This window comes from Conger conger, chromosome 8, assembly GCF_963514075.1.
Source record: "Conger conger chromosome 8, fConCon1.1, whole genome shotgun sequence".
NCBI classification, from domain to species: Eukaryota; Metazoa; Chordata; class Actinopteri; order Anguilliformes; family Congridae; genus Conger; species Conger conger.
In genome coordinates this window covers 35,165,064-35,192,209 of record NC_083767.1, presented here as the reverse complement: position 1 = coordinate 35,192,209, position 27,146 = coordinate 35,165,064, and the positions used below count along the sequence as shown (strand labels likewise).

Here is a 27,146-nt window from a genome sequence, read left to right as displayed (position 1 = left end):
ACTGGTGAGTCTGGAGATTTGTGCTCGTTGATTTCATTACCTCTCCTGTTCCTCGCTGTAAAACAAATAAAATGGGGGGGTGGCGTACCGTGACGGGCTTGTGCCTGCCGTAAAAATCGGCGGGAAACGGTGAAACCAGGTAACGGCCCACCATTGGCCGAGTCGCCTCTTTATGGCACCTCAGCCACGGGAAACGCTTGGCGAAGGACACGGATGCGTATAATCTTGTGGACGGGTGCCAGAATGTTTTTATGCTTGCTTTAGCGCAGATTATATTACACTCTAATTAAACATTGTATTCGCATTAAGGAACCCTGCGGACACAGTTCTGTTTTCATAAAGACCTGTTTGAGGCTTGAACTCCGGGCTCTGGAAAGGCCCTTCTGCAAGCTGTCTCCTGCCGAGTCAGGCTCGAGATTTCTGTTTATTTTCTTAAATTCTCTTTGTCACTCACACACTGTGTTCATCGCGACTGGATTTGAAAAATACTGGTTTACTAGGGTCAGTGCCAGGGTTAAGTCAAAGAACAAAGAATTGACAGCAAACAGGTGAACTGTATTAGCGCTGTTAAAGTGAGTATTCATGTTCCTGTCGCAGATTGTTACCAACTTATAGTAGGGGAAAAAATGTATGGACAAATTTCACACAGGTATGTTTACATCTCTCTCTCTCTCACTCCATCGTTGGATATACCCTCCCTTTCTTTATCTGGTTTCTCCCTGTGTGTTCAGTGTCACACTTCCGGCATTTAGCTAGTTGATTTCATTGACTGCGGGTTGTGTGTGCTTACGGGGCCTACTGTGTGTGTTTTCAGCCCAACAGCAGTGGACAGGTGGTGGGGAAGGTGCCTGGGCACTTCACCCCGGTGCTGGCTCCCTCCCCCCACCACAGCGCAGTGCGGCCCGTCTCGCTGTCCATGCCCGACACCAAACCCATCACCACGTCCACCGAAGGTGAGCCAGGGAAACTGCTATTGTTCTTATAGGACCAGGCAAACCACTGACTCTTCCCACACCATGCCTATAGGGTCAATGAAAAAATGCTGACTCCTCCCACACCATTCTTATATGGCCAGGCAAACTGCAAACACCTCCCACACCATTCCTATAGGGTCAAGCAAACCGCTGACTCCTCCCATGCCATTCCTATTGAGCCAAGGAAACCAGTAACCCCTCCACACCAATCCTGTAGGGCCCCGGAAACCCATTGTACATGACTCTTACAGAGCCAAAGGAAACCCTTGACTGCCTACAATGTGTTGATCAGTGCTGTAATCTATTCCTTCTGGAATGTTCTATAACCCGGTTGCTGTGTATGTGTCTTTGGGTTTTCCAGGCTACTCATCCCCAGGAACCCCCACAGCCAATCGTTTTGTGGGACTGAGCTCCAGGGATCCAGCGTTCCTACACCAGCAGCAGGTGAGACCCTGTTTTGACTTCGCCCACACTGCCTAGGCCCCTCCCAAACTCTACCCAGGCTCTGCCCAGAATGGAGCCTGACCTCACACCACTGGTGAAGGGGCTCTGAGTCCCAGTCTTCCCTGGGCTCACACACACCTTGAAAATGTTTAATGTAGCTGGAAAAGTTAGAATAAGCGATTAAACACCCCATTTTGTCACCGTCTTGTATAAAAATGAATTTCATTATGATTTATTTATTTATATTGGAGTTGAGTTCCTTTCTTTGCGAACTCACGACAGTAGCTTAGCTTACCTTCACTGTAAAGTTTAGCTATCGGAGTGTCCTGATATCAGTCTGGACTATCTGGACGCCTATAAGCCTTTTTTTCTGAAGTCATTGGCCTCTAGTGTTCACTGACACAGTTGAATTCCAATTCAATTTGGTTCAATTCGCAAGAAATCAATTCAAAAGCCGCCGGACATTTTTTTTACGTTCTATTTCAACGAACGGATTGAATTTCAGTTAATTTCCTCAGTTGTCTGAGTGGAAATGGAGCTGCCCCCTCGGCCCGGCAAGACCACGTGCGTGTTTGCCCGTACGCAAAACATTTAGAAAGCGATACGTCTCAGAAAGGATTTCCCCGCTGCATTACCGTCTTCAAAGTAGCCCATTCGACTTGAAAGGGATGTTGGTTGTCGCAGCAATAAAAAGTAATCCTCGGAAAATCCTTTAGATGTCGTTAAAAAGTTGTGGAAGGAATAAATCTCCCTCTGAGTGGGAAGCGAGGGTCCGGATCAGGGTTTGAAGGGGTGCACCGTTTGAAAGAACAGGTGTGGCTGTACCTGGTGCTTTTAGTTGCTACCAGTTGGCTGAGCGTCATCTTTTCATGTTCTTTTATATTCTATATTTTTTTAAAGAGCATATTGTATATTGGAAGCTACTAGAATGTTCTCATAGAACTGGTGGCTGTGATTACATTCAGCCCACCAGCCAGCAGAAGCATTGAGAGTGAATACAGGCAGGATGATAAGGTTATTTTGGTCTTCTGCTCCATGGTCCAACATAGCTTGAAATATATACAGTTGTGTTTCTGTTGTACCCTGCACTGCAGAATGTGAGTGTGTTTTGGAATAGTTTCTCCACATATTAATGCTGAAGCTGAGGGCGGAGCTCATCCTGGCGACCATACCTGAGTTACACTTGTGTGCAATACTCCTACACACCAATGTTGAATGGAAAATTTCTGTTGCGTAGTTATTAATGTAAAAAGCTGGCATATGGCCACAGAAATATGACATAGCTATATGTGCATGCATGTTTTATGACATGTGTTGACATACAGTGTGTGGTTCTCTTGAAAATGTTTTGAAAATGACGCATTATTTCTTGGATAAATAAACATAATAACACGGCTTAGAGTAGCATTTAGAAATAAGCCGTGTTTAACACGCTGTTCTAGAAGACGTCGAGGTCCCCCTCGAACGGTCGTTGTGCTCTGCTTGTTTGCCTCTGTGACGGGACTCATTCTTTATTCCAGTCCTCTCTTCTCTCCCTCACTCTATCTCTTCCCTCTCTCATTCCTCCCATCTGTAAATCACAGTTGTTCTCCTCCTTTAACTACCCAGTGCTAGAGTAAATCTCCTGCCAGCAAAAAAACATTTCCGCAAGTTATCCGCAAGAGTTTATATCCGCCTCCTTTTTTAATTATTCAACTCTTTGTGACTTTTATATCTTTAACAAATTTAGAAATTCTAACTGTGACGAATTTGAGTACTTTACCTGCTTTTGTCATTTTATATATTATGGATAATTACATAATTACATTACTATTATAACCACTAATAATAATAATTATAAGATTATGATTTTTTTTTTTCATCCAAGCAGACTTTCACCGATTCAGACTTGCAGTCGGATGACATTACGTTCACACCACGCAATCAGTAAAAAATCTCCGTCCGTACCTTTGCTTGTTTTTTCAACGACGGCCTCCCCTCCGGCTAGTTTACCTCCGCTCGTCAATCTCTCTCTGCCAAACCTGGAAATGAGAGAAGGGCTGTCACAGAGACACTTTTCATCCGGGTGGAGGAATTTGGCGTTTTTCTCCAAACTCAGGGTTTTTTCGCTCAGTGTTTATTTTGGTTCCTGGAGCGTGCGAGGGGGGTTAGGCCTTCTTGGTCTGCGAACGGTGCCAGGCTCTCCGCTCTTAGGTCTGGTCTGAAGCCAACGCTTTCCGCCCACTGCTAATTGAATTCGTCTGCACGCGGCTAAGTAATGATTAGCGGTTGCTCCAGACCCCGTTCCTGCACGCCGTAATTACAAGCTTTCTTTTATCGCTCTGGAATTCGAGCGAAGGGCTGGAATGCGCTGAGGACGAGGAGCTCGGAGATTCGAGACCGCGCGCGCAGTCCGCCGGTGTTCCTCAGATTGATATTTAAGATAATGATTTGAAAAAACGGTGTCATTCGCTCGTGTCAGACAGCTTGTGGAGCCTAGGCCCTGGCTTCCCCTGTTCGTCATGGTATTCATTAAAAGTATATGGGACGCAGAACCTGCCCGCAAGCTTGTAGCGTAATTATATTGTTTGCCGTTACAGTAAACCAGTTTCACATCTGTCACACAGTCCAGACACACTTGCGAACTGTACTGTACAATTATAATAAAATAGAATGAAGCCTCTAGCCACTGTCATTCCCAAGTTAAAAAAAGATTCCCGTTGTCGTCGTCCTCCTCGGAGTGAAAGGAATTCATTTCTGCGGTAACTTTTGAGCGTCTCCCGTTAGATTTTTTTATTGCTTTGCAGCTGCTCGTAGCATTTTCTGCGTCGTTCCAGGCACTAAATGACTGCAACAGTTGCGTTTCATTACCGGCATCTCGGAGAATTCGGTCGGACCGGTAGGCTGTGGATTGTTAAACGAGAGCGCTAAAACAAACTCGATAAGGGATACGATTGATTTACGGACACGCTTCATGAAAGAATCGGATCGGTGTCCGGGGGAGGGGGGGTCAGATCAGCGCATCAAGCGAGGTACGGCGGGTAATACGCCGTGTTAAAAAAAGGGGCAGGCTCGACGAAGAGGGGTGCGGGGCGGAGGGGGTACAGACAAAACTAAAGAAAAGGTTCCCCATTCATCATTTTTATATTAGTCAGGGGTTTGTGGGAATTACAAAGCGTGATTTGTGCAAGGCGAGGTAGACTCCTGTGCCTCTCGCAGCGCGGCGTTATTGAGGCCGACCTCTGAGGGATAAATAACGTCGCGGATACATTCTTTCTTTTATTGTGCCGGCGGCCGGGAGAGATTTATTCCCGCAGGTTATGAGATGTATTGACACTTCCATTCTTCTGGCTCAGGGAAAGAGGCGTTTGTTCGCACCGGGGGTGGGGGTGGGGGACGTGGCGGGGGGGGGTTTAACGCATGCATTGTATAAATTACAGTAACGTGCAGGCCTTAAATTCTGAGAGGAGCCTCCAGTGTTGGTGCGTCTGGGCCCTCCTCGGCCTGCTGGGAAATAGAGAAGCCGTGCCGTCTAGACTTCTGCGCCGTTGAATAGGGCTGGAGCGGGCGGGGTTACGGCTGAGACGCCTCCCTTTGACAACCCGCCGCCGCCCGGCTTTTGTTCCGCGCTCGGAGCTCGCAGTTACAGAGCAGGAATGGCGGGATTGGAGGTTGAGTGGGAAAGCTACCGTACCTGTACAGAAAGGGCATAAATCTTTTTTTTTTTTTACTTCTTCAGGTCAAATTAGGTCAGTAACTTGTATATATATATTTATATATATACAGTGGTTTATTATGTTGTGGATTTAATTTTAAATGGATAGAATTGCCATTTTGCCCATCAAACTACACTCAATAACCCCTAATTACAAATTCTTACAAATATATAAAAAACTAAAAAAATTTATTTATTTATAGAAGACCCTTAATTCAGTATTTTTTAGAAGCCCCCTTGGCAGCAATTACAGCTTTGCGTCTTCCTGGCTAAGTCTCTACAAGCTATGCACACCTGGATTTGGGCCGTTTATCCCATTCTTCCAAGCTCCATCAGTTTGGATGGGAATTATCTGTGAACTGCGACCTTCAGGTCTCTCCACAGATGTTCTATGGGGTTTAAGTCTGGACTTTGGCTGGGCCACTCAAGGACAGTCTGAGACTTGTCCCGATGCTACTCCAGTGTTGTCCTGGCTGTGTGCTTCCGGTCATTGTCGTGCTGAAAGTTTAACTGTCGCCCCAGTCAGAAGTCTTTTTTTTTGTTAAGCTCTGTTAGAGTGACCGTTTGGTCAAAGCCCTTCTTGCCCGTTTACTCAGTTTGGCCGGACGGCCTACTCTAGGAAGAGTCCTGGTGGTTTTATACCCTTCCTCTTATCTAGGCCTTCCTTGGACTCCATGACTTGGTTTTTTGTCCTGACATGCCGTGTGAATTGTGGAACCTTATATACACAGGTGTGTGCCTTTCTAAACTATGTCCAATCAATTAAATTTGCCACAGGTTGACTCCAATGAAGGCTAGACACATCTCAAGGATAATGAAATCAAACAGGATACACCTGACCACAGTGTCGCAGCAAAGGGTCTGAATACAAGTTTTCATGTGATGGGTTATTTAGTGTAGATTGATGGGCAAAAATGGCAATTTTATCCATTTACAATTAAATCTACTACACAATAAAGTGTGGAAAAAGTGAATAGTTTCTGAAGCCACTGTATATGTGTGTGTGTGTGTGTGTGTACAGCTCCTATAAAAATACAGTAACTTTATTTTGTCACAAAATGCCTACAACAGGTGTCAGGTGTACAGTAAACTACAATTAAAATGGCGGAGGGGGTTGGCCGCTTTATAGGTGGTACGGAGGCAGAAACCGTAGAGCAACCTCGGTGAGCTGCCTGTATTACATGTTAAAATGCATACACGCCAGTACATGTCATATACGTGTATTTGATAAACTGCCCTCCCCTCTGTGCGTGCGTGCATGCATGTGTTCATATGGTATTCATATGCGTTATCTATGTGTCTGCAGTCATTACTGGTGTTCGTAGGGGGGGAACGTAGACGGGGCTTCAGAACGCTGACTTACGATGGGAACTGAGACTTGCCTCCTGCAGATTTGTTCTCGTTCGACCTTTGACCCGCAGACACATGTACGCATCTCGGAGACGTTAAACTCACAGATGTGCAGGACTGGCAGGACGCTGAGCCGGGGAAGACAAACGGCCTTCGTGGAGAGAGTTAGCCACGTGGGAATGCGACGTGCGGATATTCTTGGAACTCTCCGGATGCAGTCGTTAGGTTAACGGACAGCTTCCTCGAGTTCTCCAGGGATGTTTTTAAGCCTGCTTTCAGCGCTAAACCTTTCTTGGGCAAGACGCCCCTCGACCCTAACGATGTGTAAGGGTCGTCTTTCTTTCTTCCCCTCAGGAGCGGCCTGTCCAGTCAGAACTGGCTTGTTTTACTCCCAAAAAACTCCTCATGGGCAATATTAGAATAGTATCCCTCTGTCGGCAGAATAGGGAAATATTTGAATAGAAATACATGGAAAAATTGCCGTCTCTCTATGTTTTGGCCAGACAGCGGGAAGAGCTCGTCTGATGACGATTTTGACGTTGGACTGAAAGGCTCATTTGACCCTCTTGGTGGGTTTGAGCTCCTCCCCAGTCCCCTGGGCGGCAGCCGGCAGCAACGGTCACTCCCATTGGATGTTGGTTGTAGGTTCTAACTGACATTTTTTATTTTTGTCATCGATATATTGTTTATAGGGCACTAAATATATGCATATAAATTTGACCCAAAAGCATGAGAAAATACAAAACTTCAGGTTGTTTTTGCTTAGCGGTCTGAAGGCGGTCCACACTGGGCTGTACGGTCAGGTCATGGTTGTGTGACTGTAGAGAACGGAGCTCTGTGGTCTGGGTACGGTCCACACTGCTACCACGCTGACTGTAGAGAGAGGAGCCATTTACTGGAACAATGCCATTATTATCCACCCAATTAAAGGTGTTCGACAACCCCTATTTATGAGATATAAAATAATAGAGTAATCATAATAATAAGCCCCTCCATGTTAATACATAAATATATAAAGTGAATATAAAAAAAAGTGTAACCAGTTGATTGGTTTAAACAGTAACCAGGCTATTTATAATTTAGTTCCGTTTGAAACGCGACATGGTGCTGTGCATAATCTGATCACTACACTCCATATTTCATTAAAAGCTGTCATACTTTGTTCAGGAAATAATGTTCCCAGCGTGTGGCACACAAGTCTTTCCCAAATCCTTTTATGAAACCCTTTCAAATGCTGTTAATAAGGGCATATCAACGCATGGCTGTACGTGGTGTTTGTCATTGAATAATTGACACTGTAGCACATTATGACATGAAATGTGCGTACACACACAAACACACACAGACATATTCACTCAAGCCCACGCATGCACCCACACGCACACCCACACCCACACGCACACCCACACGCACGCACACACACACACACACACACACTACACAAACACGCACACGGTATCCACCTTATATCCTTAACATGTACCTGCCAGTTAGAAGCTTAATGACCTGATGTCATTAGATCTGGATTCTCGTAATCCGCGTTTCCCTGTCAGGGACCCCTGCTCACCCCTATTGTCCTTAACCCCTATCAGGGAAAGCACAGCCCCGCTTTCCCATCCACGTGTTCGTTTACTTTTCCCTTCATATATTTGTTTAATTTTGTTTTTATCTTTGCTGGTTTCGGCGAAAGCAGAACATGGGGAAGCGTTTTCGTCTGGGCGTTTTCTCAGCGTGACGTGCCGTTCTGACCCGGTGTTCATTGTTCTCCGGTGCGTGCGCGTGTCTGTTGTGTCTGTGTGGTGTGTGTGTGTGTGTGTGTGTGTGGGTCGTTTGCATTGTGTAGAGACCCTGACGTGTAAGCGGATATCCGGGCATAAGCGGGAAGTACCGTTCCTGTTCAAACTACTCCATCCTTTTTGTGTAGGGAGACATCCTCCTTGTGTAGGCCCTAGTAGATTTCCTCCTAAAATCCATCCTGCGCTCTTTGGTTTAATTTCTGGAGCATCAGCAGGGTTTCTACGATTATAAGCCATTATAAAAATTTTAATTAATTATATTGTCATGGAATTTAAACATTTAAAAAACTTGTACATAACAGTATAACAAGGGGAATATTCACTCGGTAAGCACTTAATTGGTAAGACTTATTTTTTAGACTTCTGCTGCTGTAGCCTATCCCCTTAGAGGTTTGACACATTGTGTGTTCAGAGATGCTCTTCTGTAAACCACTGTTGTAATGTGTGGTTATTTGTATTCCTGTCAGCTTTGACTAGCCTGGCACTTCTCCTCTGACCTCTCTCATTAGCAACATTGTTTTGTCTGCAGAACTGCTGCTCACTGGATGTTTTTAGTTTTTTTTGCACCATTCTCTGCAAACTCTTGAGGCTGTTGTGCATGAAAATCCCAGGAGAAAAATCCCCCTGCAGTTTCTGAGTTACTCAAACCACCTTGTCTGGCACCAACAATCATTCCATGGTCATAGTCACTTAGATCACATTTATTCTTCATGAAAAACAGCTGAACCTCTTGACCACATCTGCATGCTTTTATGCATTTAGTTGTTGCCATATGATTGGCTGATTAAATATTTGCATTAACAAGCTGGTGTACAGGTCTACCTAATAAAGTGGTCACTGAGTGTATATTAGCAAACTATTGCCACTTTTCAGTATATAGTGTATGCAGTATGTGTAACAGGCCATGGCCTATCAGGAAATGGACTGTCAACGCCCATGCTATTTTTAACCCTCCTACTATGTTTGGGGTCAATTTTACCCCATTCAGTGTTTGACATCTCTTTAAAAAACAGTTAACCCTTTTTTACATTGATTCTGTATGATTTTTCTAATTTTGTAATTTGGTGGGATTACACAGTAAAAATGCAATAGTTACTGCTAATGCAAAAACTACTGCTATGCTAAATCCTATACCATGTACTTTTCATACAAATGTGTTGTGCAGTGTTATTTTGACCCTCTGTAACTATAAAATTTAAGAAAATATACAACCTTTTTTTTTTTCCCTCTGATTTCTTTTTGAAAGATTCTGGTGACACTTTCCCATACAGGTGCCAAACATTCACTTACTGTTCCTTAGGCTCTAAAATTTGATGTTTCTCACAGATCTTTCATATTTATGGATACAAGGCTAGTAATTTGGAAGGCAAAAAGAAGACGACACACTACGTGTCAAAATGTTTCTCTTAAAAAAATGTTGTGTTTATTTCAAATGTTGGGCTCAATTTGACCCCAAATGTAAAACCGTTCTTAAAAAAAAGAAATCTCAGCGTAATAGGAGGGTTAATGTATGCCTTCTATAGTTTTGGGCTGGCTGACGTGAGCCGAAAACACGGCCTCCCGTTGAGTTATGTTGGGGGGGGGGGGGGAGAAAAGGTCACCCCTCACATGGACGTGACCACAGTCCAGATGTGGTTTGAGGAAGTTTTCGGTGAAAACATTGACGGTGCAGCGAGGTTTTCAAAAGCAACCCAGGCACGGCTACACAATGTCCCCTCTCCCAGCCCGAACAAAATACATCGTTCTTTCTGTCTGACAGTCTGTTTATTTAATAAGCTCATTTCCTCACACAGGCCTGTGTGTGTGTGCGCCTGTGCGTGTGTGTGTGTGTGTGTGTGTGAGCACATGTGTGCACATGTGTGTGCGCGTGTCAATTTTATAAAACTTTGCTTTTATAATTTTTTACAATTTTAATTGTTTTTAAACTTTCAGTTAAAACCTTTACTAAATATATTTACACAGAATTAGAGAGTAAAGCACTGACTGTTTCATTCAGTTGTTTTTCCTGTTTTTCAGTGGCCTTTCATATCCATTAATATCAAGGTAATTCATAAAATGGAGGCAAGCCCTGCAGTCCACTTATATCTGAAGTGCTCATTGTAATATTAATGTTGTTGGAGAAATGGCTGATTTTATGTTCCAGAGGGATACAGTGCAAACCTGGATCAATTCTCCGCCAAAAGCCAGTTTCACTCCGGAAAAATCGATTACAATTCTAGGTGATACCCACATGGGGTTAACGTTATATATTTATATTTTATGTCTGCACTTAATTCATTTAGCCTTTTTCTTTTTACTTTGTGAAATTGGTACGGCTTTTGAATCTCTTCAAATGCATATAGTTAAAAAACCTCAAAGCAATCTTTGAAGTAAATACTGTACAGAAAATCAATTACTGGCCTCCAGATTTATTGAGATGGAAATGGATTCGGTCTTGGGTACAGGTGCACTGTGAAATGCTGAACTATCGACTGGAGTAAATGGCTTTGAATATTCAACGGGTTAATGTACCTGATGAAGCCATAGTGAGGATCAGTCGCGTAATGACCTGTTTGAGTGCAGTCGTCTAATGGTGCATTCTTTAATGGAGGGGGAATGCACACGGACAGCTCAGGTGTTTCCTGGTTAGGCAAATTATGCTTTCTTCTGACTGTCAATAAGGTGTGTGTGTGGGGGGTGTCCATGTGGGTGTGTGTGTGTGTGTGTGTGTGTGCGCGCGCGCGCACGTGTTCTGGGTCCAGATGTGTGTAAAGAGCCACACACAGCTGTATGCAGGTGAAGTCCTGCAGATGTGAGAGAGACCAGATATACCACGTGGCTGGTATGGGTGTGCGCGTTATGTGGGTATGATAGCACCATCATGGTCGCGACTGGAATAGCTTATTACTTTTGAATGAAGTGTTGTTGAACAGACAGGGATTTTTAAGAGCGAAATTTGCTCAAATTTTGCACACTGTGTGCCCCCCAGTGACGCAGAGCAACATAAAATTAAGAACCTGGAGTTCGTATTGAGTATACTGACTCGGTGTAGTGGTTCTTTGTTTGAAAAGTTGGTACTTTATTTGGAGTATACTGCCTATTAATGACTCCCCCAAACCCACTTTATATTACCACATATAACTACTCAGTAGGGTGCCAGGTAAGCTAGGTTAGCAATAGAGATAGGCTTGGTGGCTAACTGTTAAGCAAGTGGCTGGCCAGTGGTTGATAATGCTAAGTAGCTGCCATTATTAGCTAGCATTATAGCTGGGTCCCCCTGTACAGTATTACTGCTTATTTCCGGGAGATTCTACAGGGATATTTCCCAAAGATTGATCCCTCTCTTAGGCAAGCTCAATGCCGAAATCCAAGATTCCTGGGCTTCTGGAAGACCTCAGATAAAAAATAAAAATGACAGTGAATTTATGTATTTGTGAGTATGCGTGCTTATGTTACAGAATTGTGCCGTGCTTCCAGGCAGGCTAGAGCAGACTGAAACCCACTGGTGCTTTAGCTAACGTTTACCTAATACTTACCCCATAACTTTGCTGCATATGTTTTTTGCTATTGGTTTATATCAGTCGAGCATTTTGCCATACTTTTGACTGCCAGACTGGTATGATTGCAGCTATTACTGTCTTTTTTGAAAGAGACGTGATTCCATTAGTCTGCTGTACGATGTTAGGAACCAAACAATATAAAGTCAGAGCAAAGTAGTTGTTTTATTGGTGGGTGACCTTGGTCATCTTGTTGGGTTGGGTTTAGAAGGGAGGTGGAGACACGCTTTGATTTTAAACACAGGAGCAAGACGAGTTAAGAAATTCTGCATGGTATCCCTTTTAACTACGCAACCATATTGGGTTTTAGCCTTTTCGTGCCAGGCTTACACACATTGCATTAAACACAGGTTGTTGAATTGCAACAAAAAATGGTTGTATTCTGAAGCATTTTAATTTCCAGGGTCCAAAAAGCTGTTGTTTCCTTCCATAACTTGTGGTTTACCTACAGCTGAGACCGCAGTTGGGTCAGGGAATATCAATACTGCCTCTGAAAACAGTCTTGAAGCGCTTAAAAATAGTGTAATGACATATTTAAAGAAATTAAAGCTCCTGCCTGTCCAGCTAAGGATATGTATTCTACTCTTTACACGAGAATACTTGCATACTCACAATTTCTTTAACTTGTATACCTCAACTGATATATTCTGCTTTTTATTTTCTGTCTGAATGGAATGAGCGCTCTGAGATTCATAATTTTGGGATCCTCATTGTGAACAGTGCTATTGCTAGAGAAGCTTTTACCACCAACCACACGGAACAATACAGAACAATCCGCCACCGATGAACACTGGTGATTCACCCAGATGTACACAGGTGATTCATCCAGATGTACACAGGTGATTCATCCAGATGTACACAGGTGATTCACCCAGATGTACACAGGTGATTCACCCAGATGTACACAGGTGATTCACCCAGATGTACACAGGTGATTCACCCAGGAGTACACAGGTGATTAACCAACATGTAGACAGGTGATGCAACAACCTGTAGACAGGTGACTCACCAACATGTACACAGGTGATTCACCCAGGTGTACACAGGTGATTCATCCAGGTGTACACACGTGATTCGTCCCAGGTTCCTGTTGCCACTGGCCTCCAGAGTCCCGGCTTTGCCTTCGGCCTTTAGCGCAGCTAGCCGACAGGTGCATGTGCGCAGGTGTGAATGCATGAGCGATAACAGCACTGAGCCCTCCTCTCAACAGCAGCGCTCAGACTTTTAACATGTATACTAACATTCCCTTTGTTTCCAGGTCAGTTCACTGTTACCTTACTAATGTGACTGCATGCTACATATAATATACTTTAATACAATATCATATTTTTTTTTCATTTCTTATGCTTTTGTATTGCAGAAAGAAAACTAATGTATACCTGAATGATGTTTCTAGAGATGTAAGAAAACCGTAGATTTGAACATGCAGGCTGTCAGTAAAATCCACTTTGAGGTTATTTTTTGCATGCTTGCATTTGTGCAGTAAAATCAGTGTAGTTGTTCTGGACAGTATCTGACTGCTAGGTTTCAATTGACAGCTGAGGATATGTGACTGGACCATGAATCAAAACGGCAAGCATTATTCCCCCACTGCCACTGAGGATACTATGGGAATTACTTGGCAAAGGTAATATTTTCATTATTTCAAAATCTCAATATCACACTCTGTATCTGCTTTGGTCCTTTTTGATTTCAGCCACATATACGCACGTGCACGACACACAGAAATACTTGTGCACATGCCCACTCACACACGCTCTCATATGCGCACACACTCACGGAAATGCTTGTGCATGTGCTCGCAAACATACACACAGATGTGTGTTTATGCTTCCACATAGATACACACATAGTTGCCTCTGCACGCACACACTCACACACAGGCACATGCTTACACATACGCATACTTGCCATTGCACACACTTACATACACAGGCAAATTCACACACAGTGAATATGTGCACACACACACACAATGAAGTAATGGAGGAATATGCACTGTATCTACCGTCTTCTAAAACTTTTTTATGCTTTACAGAGAGGTGGACAGGAGGGATGTAGGTTTAACCTATGAGAGGTCTCAGCTGTAGATGAAATGTGTGTGAAAGTGCCCTTTGACACACTCCACAAGCGTCTCACACAAATCTCTCAATTTTTTTCCCTTCGTCTGTTTCTATCACTGTTCTTTTCTTTCAAGTCGCTGGAGCGTTCTTACAACAGTCATGTGTAGGGTTTCTACAGGGATGTCTTATGTAAAACTGTTTAAGCATTTCCCCAGTCATTTTTAGGTGGGTACCCCTCATATCGTTACATTACGTCACTTATGTACCCCTACTGAGCAAGGTCACAGCTGCATTTCAGCCACCGAAGAAATCTCGCTGTAATTTTGCACCTATTCTGAATTTTCAGGCACTGGTGGTAGTCTGAACCACGGATAAAAGGAGAGTTAAACACAACGCTGACCTTTATTCTGCAAACCCTCCGTAACCGCGTGTATCGATTGGTGAACATGCCTTTAAATCGGCTAATAAACAGGTAGGCTAGAATTTGCAAATAAATCCATACGCGAACTGCCGCCCCAGACACGCTAATCTGTCCAGAGTCTTGCAGCTGTATTCATCCAAACAAAGTGACTTAAACAGAGCCTTCTGCTAGCAGACAGCTCCTCTGTCGGTTTAAAGACTCTCTGTTGAGGGCCTCGCCGGTCGCCCTGAAATCAGATGGAAAACAGCGGTCGCTAACGGCTAACCTCTGCGCCTCCGCCTCACCTACCCCCCGGAGCTGGAGGCAGAAGCGATACGCTTCAGTTGAGTTCTGTGTAAACCGAATGGAAGGGCCGCGACGGCTTGGGCAAACATGCTTGTGTCAGTGAAACTCACACAAAACATCTGTTTGGGGCCCCGGACGGACTGACGGGAGCAGCCAGGCTTTGTCGGAGCGGGGAGTTGCCGGGCTGACAGCGGCTTTTGTTTTCCAGGGCTGCTGTTTGTGGTTTTTGACTGTTTTTATAAGGGACTTTCGTTTCATTAGGTTTATTCATGGGTCCAGTGTTTTGAGTGGTGTCAGAAACAATGTTGGTGTTTTCTTTTTTTTAAAGCAATGTGAAAATATAATGTCCGTAGCAATTTCTTGAAAAAGTGCACATCAGTGTGCAGGTCACACACATACATACACACACACCAAATACCAAGTCCCGAGTGAGCATTGAGAAAAGTATTTCTTACGGTCACCAATCAAGCCTGGTTTTCTAAGATCAGATTCAGAGATCAGAGGTTATGTTTAGAGCCTTACTGTATCAGTCCTCCTTAAAAGGCAAGACTGTTCCAGTCCAGGACATCTGTGGAAGGGTCCCACACAATACATTACTCAAGGATGAGTTCTGCTTCCTGTTTAGGCAGAGAGTAGAGAATTCCAAAATGAAAATAAATAAAATTTGCTCGAATGGCAGCCGATTTAATCTTCAGTTTACTGTTCTATTTTCATTGTGCCTGCAGTGTTGAGTTGAGCAAAGCAAAGGCATCAGAATTATTTTATTTTCAGTATACATAGGGGAAAAAAGGTTTATTTTCTTCTTTGCATACATCAGTAGGCAAAAAAGAATAATAATAAATCACAAAAGTTTTTCAAAAAAGCATTTCCTACCGATGAAACAGCAGTTGGCCATATTTCCTGGACATTAAAGAAGGTTTACACTCAGAAACATAATAGACTTTTAATCACAGGTGCTTGGCGAATGGAGTTCTCTGATAACCTCTTTGTATGAGAATATGTAACCATCACAAATATCACAGCAAGCTTATGTAAAGGCAGAACTCGGAACAGTGCAAAAAGTTGGCCGGTTCGTTCCGACTTTTTCCACGTATAAGTGGACCCTCTCAGACTTTGTCCTTGCGCATTCGCAGACTTTGAACCAGCCTCTCTTGCCGACTTAAAGGGACAGGCACTTAGAAGGTGACAACGGAGCTGTTTGCAAAGGCGACAAGGTCAGCATCTGTTCCTTTAAGTGTATCTTGTATATAAAGGAAGAGAGCTACAGCATTCAGACGTCTGAGAGCATATTTCTGAGGAAGGTTGTCTCTCTCTCTCAGGGTTTTCAAATTTCAGCCCAAAAGAAAACTCCCTCTTAGTACATCTCTTTAAATTGCTACAGGAAGACTACAGGAAGGAGGGCATTTGCAGAAGCAAGGAAATAGACATCTGTCTAGACAGAGCCAGCAGATCCCAGAACACTGTTATGAACATAACTGGCCCAGGAATTGAGTTTATTGAGATACTTTAGTTATGATTGCATGGCAGTACCAGTGCTTTTGTTTTGTTTTATTTTCTTTAATGTGTATAGAGCAGCAACTGCCTATTTGGCAAAAGGAGTCTTTTTTTGCTAAACAGTCCTGCCAATTGAATGCTCTCTTCCTGGATGGTTGCACAGCCAATCATGAGCGCTTCCTGTTTAATTGCACAGCCAATCATGAGCTCCTCCTGGGAGATGGCACAGCCAACAACAAGTTCTTCCAGGGAGATGGCAGAGCCAACCCTGAGCTCCTCCTGGGAGGTATTATAGCCAATCAAGATATCTTCCTTGGAGGAGCCACCAAACACCATCTTTGTTAGCACTCTGGTTATGGGTGGCAGATGAGGCTTCTTGAGGGCGTAAATGAAAGACTTTTGGCTTTGAAAAGTGGGCAGACGTGACTGCTATAACCGTCCTGTACTGTAAGTGGGTCAGTAATCCATTAGGATGCCGTCAGATAATCTTATTTGAGACTTAATCTCAAAATGAATCCTGTTGCATACCTTGACGTACCGAAGAGGGGGCACAGGGAGAGAGAGACAGAAAGAGAAAGTCACAGAAAGAAGTGGGAGAGAAGTGTAGCCTCACAGAGATGGGGGCTGTGTCAGGCCTGTTTTTGGGGTGTTGTGGGGGTCTGAAGGAAGGGAATGAGAGCAAGTTTTCTGGCTCAATCGATAAAAGATACCAAGCCTGATGGAAGCGGCTTGTTTTGACTGTTGCGTAGGTTGCGTCTCAAGCCGTCTGGTATCCCAGGGAAACCAGACAAGGGGCATTGCCAGACTGGACTTGAACTCGAGGGACCCCTGAAAGAGGGACACAATGGTCTTCGTCAATCAATAAAGTCCGTTTTGCAGAGTTACGTGGGCTGGTTTTAAAGAGTCAGAGTGTGAGGAATCAGGGGGGCCCTGACTGGAGACATCACTTCTCTTCTGTACAGACTTTCTACTGAGCACAGACCTGCAACTATGCTCTGTTTGAGCTGTGTTCAAGGGTGAGCTGTGTTTTGCACGAGTTGTACTCAGATGTGAACTGTGCTATCCATAAGCTGTGTTCAGTTGTGAGTTGTCCCGTCTCCCACTCCTGGGGTTTCATTTAACAAATATTTATACATTAGATATGTCTTTGAATAGATCAGGATTATTCTGTGAGTGTGCACAGGTTTATGAATCTGAAAAGGCTGAGGGAAACGCCCTGAAGGATCCTTAGTCACATGGACTTAAATGCGTTCCTGCCGTTTGCCTGTGAAGCGCACAGCCCCGACCATGAAAACAACCGGGCCGATCTGTCCAAGATTTGAGGCTGGAGAAACTATGAGGCCTAACAGCTGAGAGTTAGGATGACAGGCCATTGTGATGGTGATACGAAGCATCAGGATAAAACCACAAATACACTTGGAAACATTTAAAGAAGTCCATCAGTGCACGTTTCTCCAGTAACGATACTTACTATACAGTCCCGGAGCAATGCAGGGTTAAGGGCCTTGCTCAACCTTATCATGGCTACACTGGGGCTTGAACCTCCAAACTTCTGAGTCCCAGTCATGTACCTTAGCCACTGGGCTACAGGCTGCCCATGAGGTGGGGCCATCTCTCTTCCAGAGCAGACATCTGAGATGCGAAACTTTCACAAGGCCGGCAGCATTTCCACACCACGTCGTGCTCTGATAAATCACGCGGTTTCACGCGAGTGTTTTCGTGCGGTCAGGGTTTGGGGTCGGCTCTGCTCCGTTCGCGGAATACCGCTGTTTGACGGACAAGGCCCTGGGACCGCTTTTCCGCTCCCACCTCCTCCGTCCTCGTTTGGAAAAGGTAGGAAGAAACTTAACTCCCCATTTCCTGTCAGATGATTTCTGGCAGTCCGGAGAGAGAGGGTGGAGAAAAGAGGGGGGATAGAGAGATAGAGAGAGATGGTGGGGAATGGAGGGGGGAGGGCACAATGATGAATGATAGTTTGCGGACGCAATCCTTGGTATTTATCCCTTTTAAGACAGGATGCAGCTAAAACAAAGTGATTTTATTTCATTCTTTTTTCTTTCTATCTTTCTGTGATTGGAACGTGGTCCGGAACGAGCGCGATGACATTTCGAGTCCAGCTTGCTGGTACAGAGCGATTGGTATAGAATCGAGGCCACAGAAATCCACAGCGCATTCTTCCCCCCGCCGCGAGGCCTATCCACTCAGCCCACCTCTGAAAGAATACAGCCACTGTTCCCCAGTTCCGGGGTCACCCCTCCCCTCCCCAATTCCTTTCCCCTTAACCTGACCCTCCACCCTAAAACTGAAGACCTGCTTCCTTCTGGAAGCCTTGCACCTGCAAAATTAGAGTTTCTCTTTCTCTGTCTGCCCCCCTCTCTTTCTCTCTCTCTACCCACACACTCACTTCCCCCTATATCTCTCTCTCGCCCTCTCTCTCTACCCTACTCCATCTTTCTCTCCCCCTCTCTCTATCCCCTCCTGCTTCTCTCTTTCTCTCTCTCTCCCCACACACTCACTTCACCCTATAGCTCTCTCTTGCCCTCTCGCTCTACCCCAATCTATATCTCTACCTCTTTTCCCCATACTCACGTCCCTCTCTCTCACCTTCTCTCTCTCCCTCTGCCTCTCTCTCACCCTCTCCCTCTCTCTCTCTCTCCCTCTCTCTCCTTCTCTCCCTTTTTCAAACGGACCTCTCCCGCTGAAACAAAGGCAGGTCTGTGTATATCGGGGGGCTCCAGTGTGCCGAGCGTTGAGCACGCCCAGTAATCTGCAAACAGAAAGAAGCAATTGTGTGAAATTGGGGGGTGGGGTGGTGGTGGTGGGGGGGGGATCTCTTCTGGCTAATTATTCAACACATGTACATAGCATGAAGCCCCCCTTCCCCCCCGCAAACAAACAGAGTTGTGCATTTTAACCCTTTGAAGAGCAGCCAGTATTGATTGTTACCAGTAGTGGTTGTTCCATAGGATTGCCCCTGAAGAACATTCTAATGACATATTTGTGATATTAGACCTTAAAGCAGGGGTGTCAAATATTATCCGAAAAGGACTGGTGTTAACTAATCATGGTCTCCAGTCAAGACCTTGAAGATTAGAGTCAGGTGTGTTGGCGATGGGCTAAAACAAAAACCGGCACCCCCACCGGCCCTTCTTGGATGAGATTGGACACCCTTGCCTTCGGTCAATTAGCCAGCTGTGAAACGCAGGTGTGAGAGCCAGGTTACGGTCTGAAGATGGGCTCTTTGGCTGTCAGTTGGGCCCAATTGATTAACCCATAATGCCGTGTGTGGAGTCGGGTAAAAGCAGCGAGTCCGCTCAGCTCCTTCAAGTCATCTGTTCAAACAAACACTTTGAGATCTTTGACGTGAGCACCATGCTTTAAAACAGCAATTGTCAAATCTGGATCTCAATTCCAAATTCAGCCCTGGTTTTCTTTTCTCCCGGGTAATTAGCTGAACAATTAGTGCTACTGATGGTCCAGTCTGTCTTCACCTTCAGGCAGGATGGAAAACCAGCAGTTCTGGGACCTTGAGGATCTTGATTTGATGATCCCTGCTTTAAAACGACTCCCCGTCTCTCTTCCGAAACCCCATATATGCCCACACTTGTGTTGTGAAACGTCCCTGGTGCTCGTTATTCACACGGGTGTGTGCCGGGTAAGGGCCAGTGCTGCAATCCACCTGTTGCCCCCTCTCGCAGAAACCCGGAAGTGTTCGATGTTTGCAGTCCAGGAAGAGCACTGTGGATTCATGCTTTATTTCTCCTCTACAATCTTGAAGACATGGTTTAGGCACCTTTGAGGTGGCCTGTCATTCCCCCCAACAGTGCCAGTCTTCTGCGAATGAATCCCACCGACAAGGGCCTGGGGTTATTTTGGGTGGTCCGTGGCGTAGTGGTTAAGGTGCATGACTGGGACCCGCAAGGTCAGTGGTTCAATCCCCACAATAAGATCGCGCAGCCGTTGGGCCCTTGAGCAAGGCCCTTAACCCTGCATTGCTCCAGGGGAGGATTGTCTCCTGCTTAGTCTAATCAACTGTACATCACTCTGGATAAGAGCCTCTGCCAAATGCCATTAATGTAATGTAATTTACATTCAGGACAGGCAAAACTTTATCTAAGTGTGTTTAATTTATCACACTCAGATGCGTATGCACACACATATATGCACACACACACAGTTAGCAGTAATGTATTCTGAATAGAATCGACCTGCTTGAGATTCTTTCGCAAATATTAGCAGACCGAGGGACGTACAAGTACACGTCTTAATACGGTCTGAGACGAGACAGAAATCAAAAAGTTTTGCACATGCTCAGGTTCAAATCTTTTATTTTATTTTTTTGTAAAGCTCTTCACACACTAGTAAATATGTACAGTATATGACCAAGCAAAGTGCGTCAGTCTAGCATCTGCCGGGCTTCAGAGGAAAAGCTGTCCTACTAACCGTGTTTAATTTATGGAGCAACCCTATTGAAGGCTATCCCTTTAAGGCCTGTTACTCTTCGCAGCAGATGTTTTGTTGTTTTTTTTTCTTGCCCGGTCGGGTTTGTGGAACGGCGCGTATGGAGAATCGCGCCGCGTGTTAAAGTGCCTCGTAGGAACAGCTGAGCGCATCTGCCTTTACTCTCTGGCCATTGGCCAGGCAGCCAGCCCTGTTTGATGTTCTTTTCGGCTTAGCCCCCCGACCTCAGTCTCCACGGCCTTCCCCGCTTTTTTTTTTTTTTTCGTATTTTTTGTAAAACGCCGCGGACGACGATCCGGTCGGCGGCCTCCTCCGAAACAGATGGACGCTGACAGATGTGCGGCTGAGAAGCCCCCCCTCCCCCGAAATCTGGAGAAAAAAAAAAAACAACAGAAAAGAAGTTCACGCCGCATCTGCGATGCGTGAAAACCTCCGCACCTGAGCCCAGAAGGGGGTGAAAGGTCATCGGTTGCTATGGCGCGCAAACCTGGTTGGATACAGAAGCGCTCCTCTCGGTGTGCACATCGCAGCCAGCCACCGGGAATTGTGGGTAATGCAGGAAAGCTGCTGATTGGTCAGCTTCTCATAGTGGGTAGGGGGTGGTGCTAGACAGGTGTAAAGAAGGATTCTGGGTCCCAACAGCCGTCGAGTTGTCCCAGAAATCAGTGATTTTTTAAAAATGCGGCTGTAATTCTGTATTTCCCTTTAGATCATACATTTTTATAATAATTTGTTACTTAGCTGGCGCTTTTAATCTACTTACAGTTGATTACACTAAGCAGGGGCTCAACCCCCCTGCAGCAATGCAGGCTTGCTCAAGGCCAAACTGCTGTGTGGATCTTATTGTGGCTACACTGGGGCTTGAACCACAGACCAGTGCACTTATACCCCTCCGTGTATGAATGGATGAAGCACCGTCACACTTTACGAAAGCAAGCTTTAACAGAGCAGAGTGAAACACCTTGTCTCCATTACACCAGTCACTATGTCACCTACACAGGCATTGAACCTTTCAATATGTCACCTGTACAGGCATTACACCAGTCACTATGTCACCTGCACAGGCATTGTACCTTTCACTATGACACCTGTACAGGCATTACACCAGTCACTGTGTCACCTGCACAGGCATTACACCTGTCACTATGTCACCTGTACAGCTATTTCACCAGTCACTATGTCACCTGTAAAGGCATTACACCTTTCAGTATGTCACCTGTATAGGCATTACACCTGTGACTATGTTACCTGTGCAGGAATTACACCTGTCACTATGTCACCTGTGCCAGTAAGTAGTCACTGCGGGAGCCATTGCGATTTTGTCTTGATTTTACCTGTCTGGTCAAATAATTGTGGGAAGTATTCATTACTCTTTGAGACAGTAGTTTATTTTTCTCAAGTTTTCTGAAATGGTGTTCATGGTCAACATATGCTGTAACTTCAATACATCTTGTGTGTACAGAACCATTTTACAGTTGCATAAAAATGAACAAAACATGTATATTCTCTTCCTGGCTTGCTTTATTATGACAGATGTCTATGAATAGGCTTGAAGGAGGGCTTCTGTTTCAAGTACTTAATTTACTAATGTAGTTTTTCTTTACACATGATTAAAGCAGGTTAAAAGCACAATTATCATTATCAGTCATCACAGCCAGTTAAAAAAAGTATCCGGGTTAATTTGGTGAAATGGCACTTGACATCTGCTAACAGTCTCTCTCTCTCTCCCCCCCCCCTCCTTCCCTCCTTCCCTCCCTCCCTCCCTTTCTCCATCCCTTTGTTGCTCCCTCTCCTTTCTGTTTTTCCAGTCCTGGTACCTGGGCGAGCTTAGTCCCCTTCCAAATGTCGAACGGGACTCCGATTCTGCCGGCAAGTGTGCAGAACTACAGCATAAACATCATTGGTGAGCCCTTCCTCCAGGCCGAGACCAGTAACTGAAATCAGGCTGGAACAGGAAGTAAGGAAGAAAGGAAGGAAGTCATCAGAACTTAAGGGAAAAAAAAAAAAACCAGCAAGCAGCACTTATACAATCTTCTGTGTACCCTGGCAGGGACACTGGCCACGAACACTACAAGGTGAAGCAGTCCGGCTTCGTTGCGTTGCTCACACCACAGTCTTTGTGTGGAGAAATCCCCCAACCCCCCCTCCTCCACCCCCCCTTTCTTCCCCCTCCCCTGTCAAATACTGTGATTTACCCGATAAACGACTTTAGATGCCTTAATGTTTGCATGATATGCTAGTTTCTGTTAGTACTTTTCTCGATGTTTCAGAAGCGCTAGTCCTAGTTTGAGAACAGGATGAGACGGTTGGATAAACTCACAGACGGGCTGAGAACAGGCCGCGGGGCGTTCGGACGAGGCCTAGCGTCGCGTTTCTGGCTCACACGGCTATCCCGCTCACTACATCTCCATAGGAACGACGTGTGGAAATCAGACTCATTTCTTAGATCCGCAGTTCAGTTCGTTTGTCTGTATTTTTGTTTTTCATATTTTTTTTAAACCTGTAATCCTGTTGAACCAGTGCTGATATTTAGTTAAAAGTAACGGTGAGCATGTACACTTAAAAGAGTTATGAACTCTTAAAATAATATGATGAGAAAAGAAACCTATATTATTAGGTTAAGAATTTTTTTTTTCTCCCCCTTCCGGTGCAGAATGCATTGATATTTCCTTTTAAAAAAGGAGTAAAAGAAAAAGACAAAAAAGAATCTCTTGAGAGGCAAGTGCAATTTATGTTATAACTGAAGGGAAGCTATGGGCAGTCTACCACCCCTGAGACACTAAAATGAAGGGGATTCAATGTTTTTAAGAAAACAAAAAAGAAAACCTTTTAAAGTGATTCTAGGTTGCATCCTCAATTCAAATGGGATCGATGATAAACTACCGACGTCTGCGCAAAACAGGGAGCTTATAACCTGAACACAAATAACTATGAATCAAACGGCACTTACATTCTATTGAGCCTTGTCCTCCCTCCGAGGACTGCTTTTATTTATATTTTAAAAAAATCAAAACTACAAAAAACAAGATACAGAGTGAGACACAAACCGTCGACGAACGACTCGTGCTTTCTAGGAGAGATCGAGCTTTCGGCCCCTCGTGCTTCTGAAGCAACTGTTTACAAAAACGATTTTTTGAAAATCAGTAAAAATAGGAAGGCTGTTCGAGCAATTAAAAAAACAAAACGAGCGTTTGTGTCTATAATCCGCATTCGGTGAAACGCTAATCTAGAGGGAGCTGAACAGATGCACGGTGCTTTGCGAAAACGTAAACCCAACAGACCGCAGCGACCCCCGGTCGCGGTCGGCGTTCACAGTGCGCGGCAGAGACCTTGCATTCAAATCTCCTGTCCAGATATATAAATATAAATATATGTGTAACTCCTCTTTCCAATAATCTTTATTTGCACGAAGATAATATAGTCCACATTACGTGCCTTTCCTGTGAATATAGAAGAACTTCACTACACTTGTTTTTTGCTGCATTTATTACCATTTTAAGAATTAACATTTTTATGATAAGAAAAAAAAAATATTTTGTACTCCGGATGAAATTGTGACATCATTGATTTTAACTACATTTACTACTTTAATTCACATTTATAATGCATATCATGGCTGTGTACAGTTGCCGTTTTAAAGTTCATAATCAATCAGCATTATTTTTCAGTATTTTGGTGGTTTTTCTAATAACCCTTCATTTTTTTTTGTTTCTTCATCTTCCAGTTACTATATGGGGGGTTTCAAATGTATAAGAATTATGCAATACCAAGTTTTGCCTATTATAAGTAGTGCTTTTAGCTCTGTTGATTATTAGAAGCTAGTATGGAGATAGTATGGACAATATTGTACACATTTTTTTTGTTGATGTTGTTGGTGTCGTTGACTTTGTTGTTCTTGTTGTTGTTGTTTTTTTCCCTTTTTTTGTTTACCTAAGAGAGAGCTGCTTACTATGCAGTGTGTGACAAGGTCTTTTTTTTTATGTTCTGTGAGATCGAGAGGAATGATTTTTTTTTTCTTATTCGAGGGGTGGGGCCAGGGGGGGAGGGAGGGGGGCTTGGAATAATCCAACTTAATTAATTAATTAATTAAACTTTACAGCACGTCTGTGAAGAATGCACCCTTGGTCTTATACGGCTGCAAAGTCACTGATCTGTCTACTGTGACAAACTGGGTCCTCCTTTAAAAATCTCACCTGGGGTGCTAGCTCGATGTCTGGATGAAGCTCATGTACACAGGAGGAAAGAGGCGTGACTTGAGTGAAGACAATCATTAAGAACCACTCAAAAGGAACAAACACACGAAGAAAAAATCATTTAGATACTATATGCAAATCAATTCCCAAGCAGATGCCTTAAAAATATGATAAGTGACTTGTTTATTAACGTATTACAATCACCGACACACCGACACGCGTTAAAATATATGAATGAATATAAATCAATCACCTTGGCTCTTTTTCAGAGATCAGGTCTCCCAGTTCCTAATGTTTAATATGCACTACAGTGGGGTTTTTTTTTTTTTGTATTCTGTGAATCCGGGGATAAAACCGCCCTTGTGGAGAAGCCATGATTTTATCGTTTTGAGTTTGTTCTTTTATCGACAGAGACGGAGGGCTTCAGGGAAACAAATTTCATGACCCTGATGCTCCGTGTCTATCTACAGGGAATCATCCACCGCATCTACAAAACAAAACACACTCAGATTGAAGGTAAAATCAGTTTGAAAATATCTCAGGCATATTACACGTACAAGGGCATTAACAATCGTAAAAGTAAAAATCCCATTAAGCGTGAAGACGATGCTTTGCTACCTAATGTGAATTAAAGTGTCGTTCTTCCTACGTGACGCAATTTGCACTCTTCCCTGATCCCCGCATTATGTCGGGTGAGCTAGCGTGTCTAGACCTTACTCCACTTGCCCCTCAATACCAGCACGTAAACACACTCGCGCCATAGTCAGACACGTACAAACGCAGGTAGTTACACAGACGCACACACTCACATACTGTATACACAGGAAATAGTCAGCCACACACGTATACAAGTAATACTCAGACACACGTAACAGTCAGACAAGCACGGACACGTATACAAGTAATGGACACACACCCGCAATCTGAGTAAGTGGTCACGCACGTACTAACACCCACAAACATACAGTATACAGTACGCTGTACATAATTGACACACATACACACACACACACACACACACAAAAACCACAGACTGTGGCCACACACACACACTGTGGTCAATAAAATAGAAACTCAAGTCAAGCTTCATTTCTCCTCCAACATCAAGATGCTTATTCTGATTTGGAAAAAAAAATTTAAAACAATTGTAAAAAACAAGTCACCCCGTTCTATGTGCACTGTTCTGCCTTTAATTTTGTTTTTTGGAGAAAACGTAAGTGCTTTGCAGCCCTTTCGGCCGTCGGCCATGCCACTGAAGTGCATTTTCCCCTCGCGTGACACGGATGTTCGGGGTCAGTTTCGGGAGGCAGACGCAGTGAAGGAGTCCATGGTGTACATACAGGCTAAATCACGGTGACGGTAGCATAGCAATAGTTCTTCGGGTGTTCACTGCTCTCTCCCAGCTCTGTGAAATGTGTGTTTCGAATGACTCCGAAGCTACAAGAGGAGAATCGACGGTTTTTCGATTGAAATACCAGCCTTGTAGACAGCAGTTTGTACACTGTATAGCTTTTTTAAAAATCCTTCTCTTTTTTTCTTTTTTTTTTTTGCCCTTTTTTAAAGGAAAATTGTTTTGACTAACAATTATGTGTTGCTTCCATTTTTCAGAGAAAAAAAGTAGAACAACATCATAGAAACTGGACTTGAGTTACAACTCTCCAGGTTCTGTTAATTTATGATTAAAAATAAATAAATACTGTCCATTTTTTGTATTCCTGTACTTAAAAAAGTAGAGGGAGGTTTTATCCTTTACCAAACTGTAAATGGTGAAAAGTTATATTTTATGAAGGTCTTTTTGTGTTAAGTGTTGATTAACTTGGTTTTTTCGAAAACATTTCATAAATGTTGGAAGTGTTGTTTTTGTTTTTGTGGCCATAGATAAAATTATTGTGATTTTTCTTTTTTTTTCAAATGGAAAGAATTTCTGATGAGGGTGACATAGGGTATTATTATTGAACAATCGGAACAGCGTTGACGCGACAATGAAGTTGCGTGTTTTTTTCCTCTTGATAGTGATCGCCAGGAGGGTTCATTTGAAATGACATCACTTCCTCCGGTCCCTTTATGAATTGGGGGGGAGGGGGGCATGCGCAGTTTGGTAGTGTGACATTTGATTGATGGGATTCCATTATACAGTGTACAGGGTTGTTTTTTTTTTGTTTGTTTTTTTCTTCTTCCTGTAAAAAGTGGTAACAGGATAATCCAGCGTTGCTGTCAGTTGAGCCCTACCATTCCACACATTTTTACACATACCTGCTGTGATCATTGATGAACTTCATGCCTGGTGCCCTGCTGAAAAAAACAGCTCAAGCTAGGTTTTGAAATTGCTGGTTAGCTGGTTGACCAGTTCAGACCAGCTCTATACTCAGCATGGTTTGACCAGCTTGTAAGGTTTTCCCTAACACCAGCTCAAGCTATGTTTTGAAACGGCTGGT

The 27,146-nt window shown here is 44.0% G+C and overlaps 1 protein-coding gene across 7 annotated transcripts in view; it reads left to right on the top strand.

Moving 5' to 3' along the window:
- Window positions 1–24,537, top strand: part of LOC133135710 (nuclear factor 1 B-type) — a 110,738-nt gene extending 86,201 nt beyond the window's left edge. For 6 of the 7 annotated variants that reach the window (XM_061252917.1, XM_061252922.1, XM_061252920.1 and 3 more), the window contains 4 exons: window positions 815–953; window positions 1,336–1,418; window positions 13,333–13,421; window positions 22,327–24,537. In XM_061252917.1, coding sequence (XP_061108901.1) covers window positions 815–953; window positions 1,336–1,418; window positions 13,333–13,421; window positions 22,327–22,456 — 441 coding nt within the window. In that variant the 3' untranslated portion in view covers window positions 22,457–24,537. The remainder of the gene's footprint in view (window positions 1–814; window positions 954–1,335; window positions 1,419–13,332; window positions 13,422–22,326) is intronic. The other variant, XM_061252921.1, reaches the window with a different exon arrangement.
- Window positions 24,538–27,146: the final 2,609 nt, after the last annotated feature.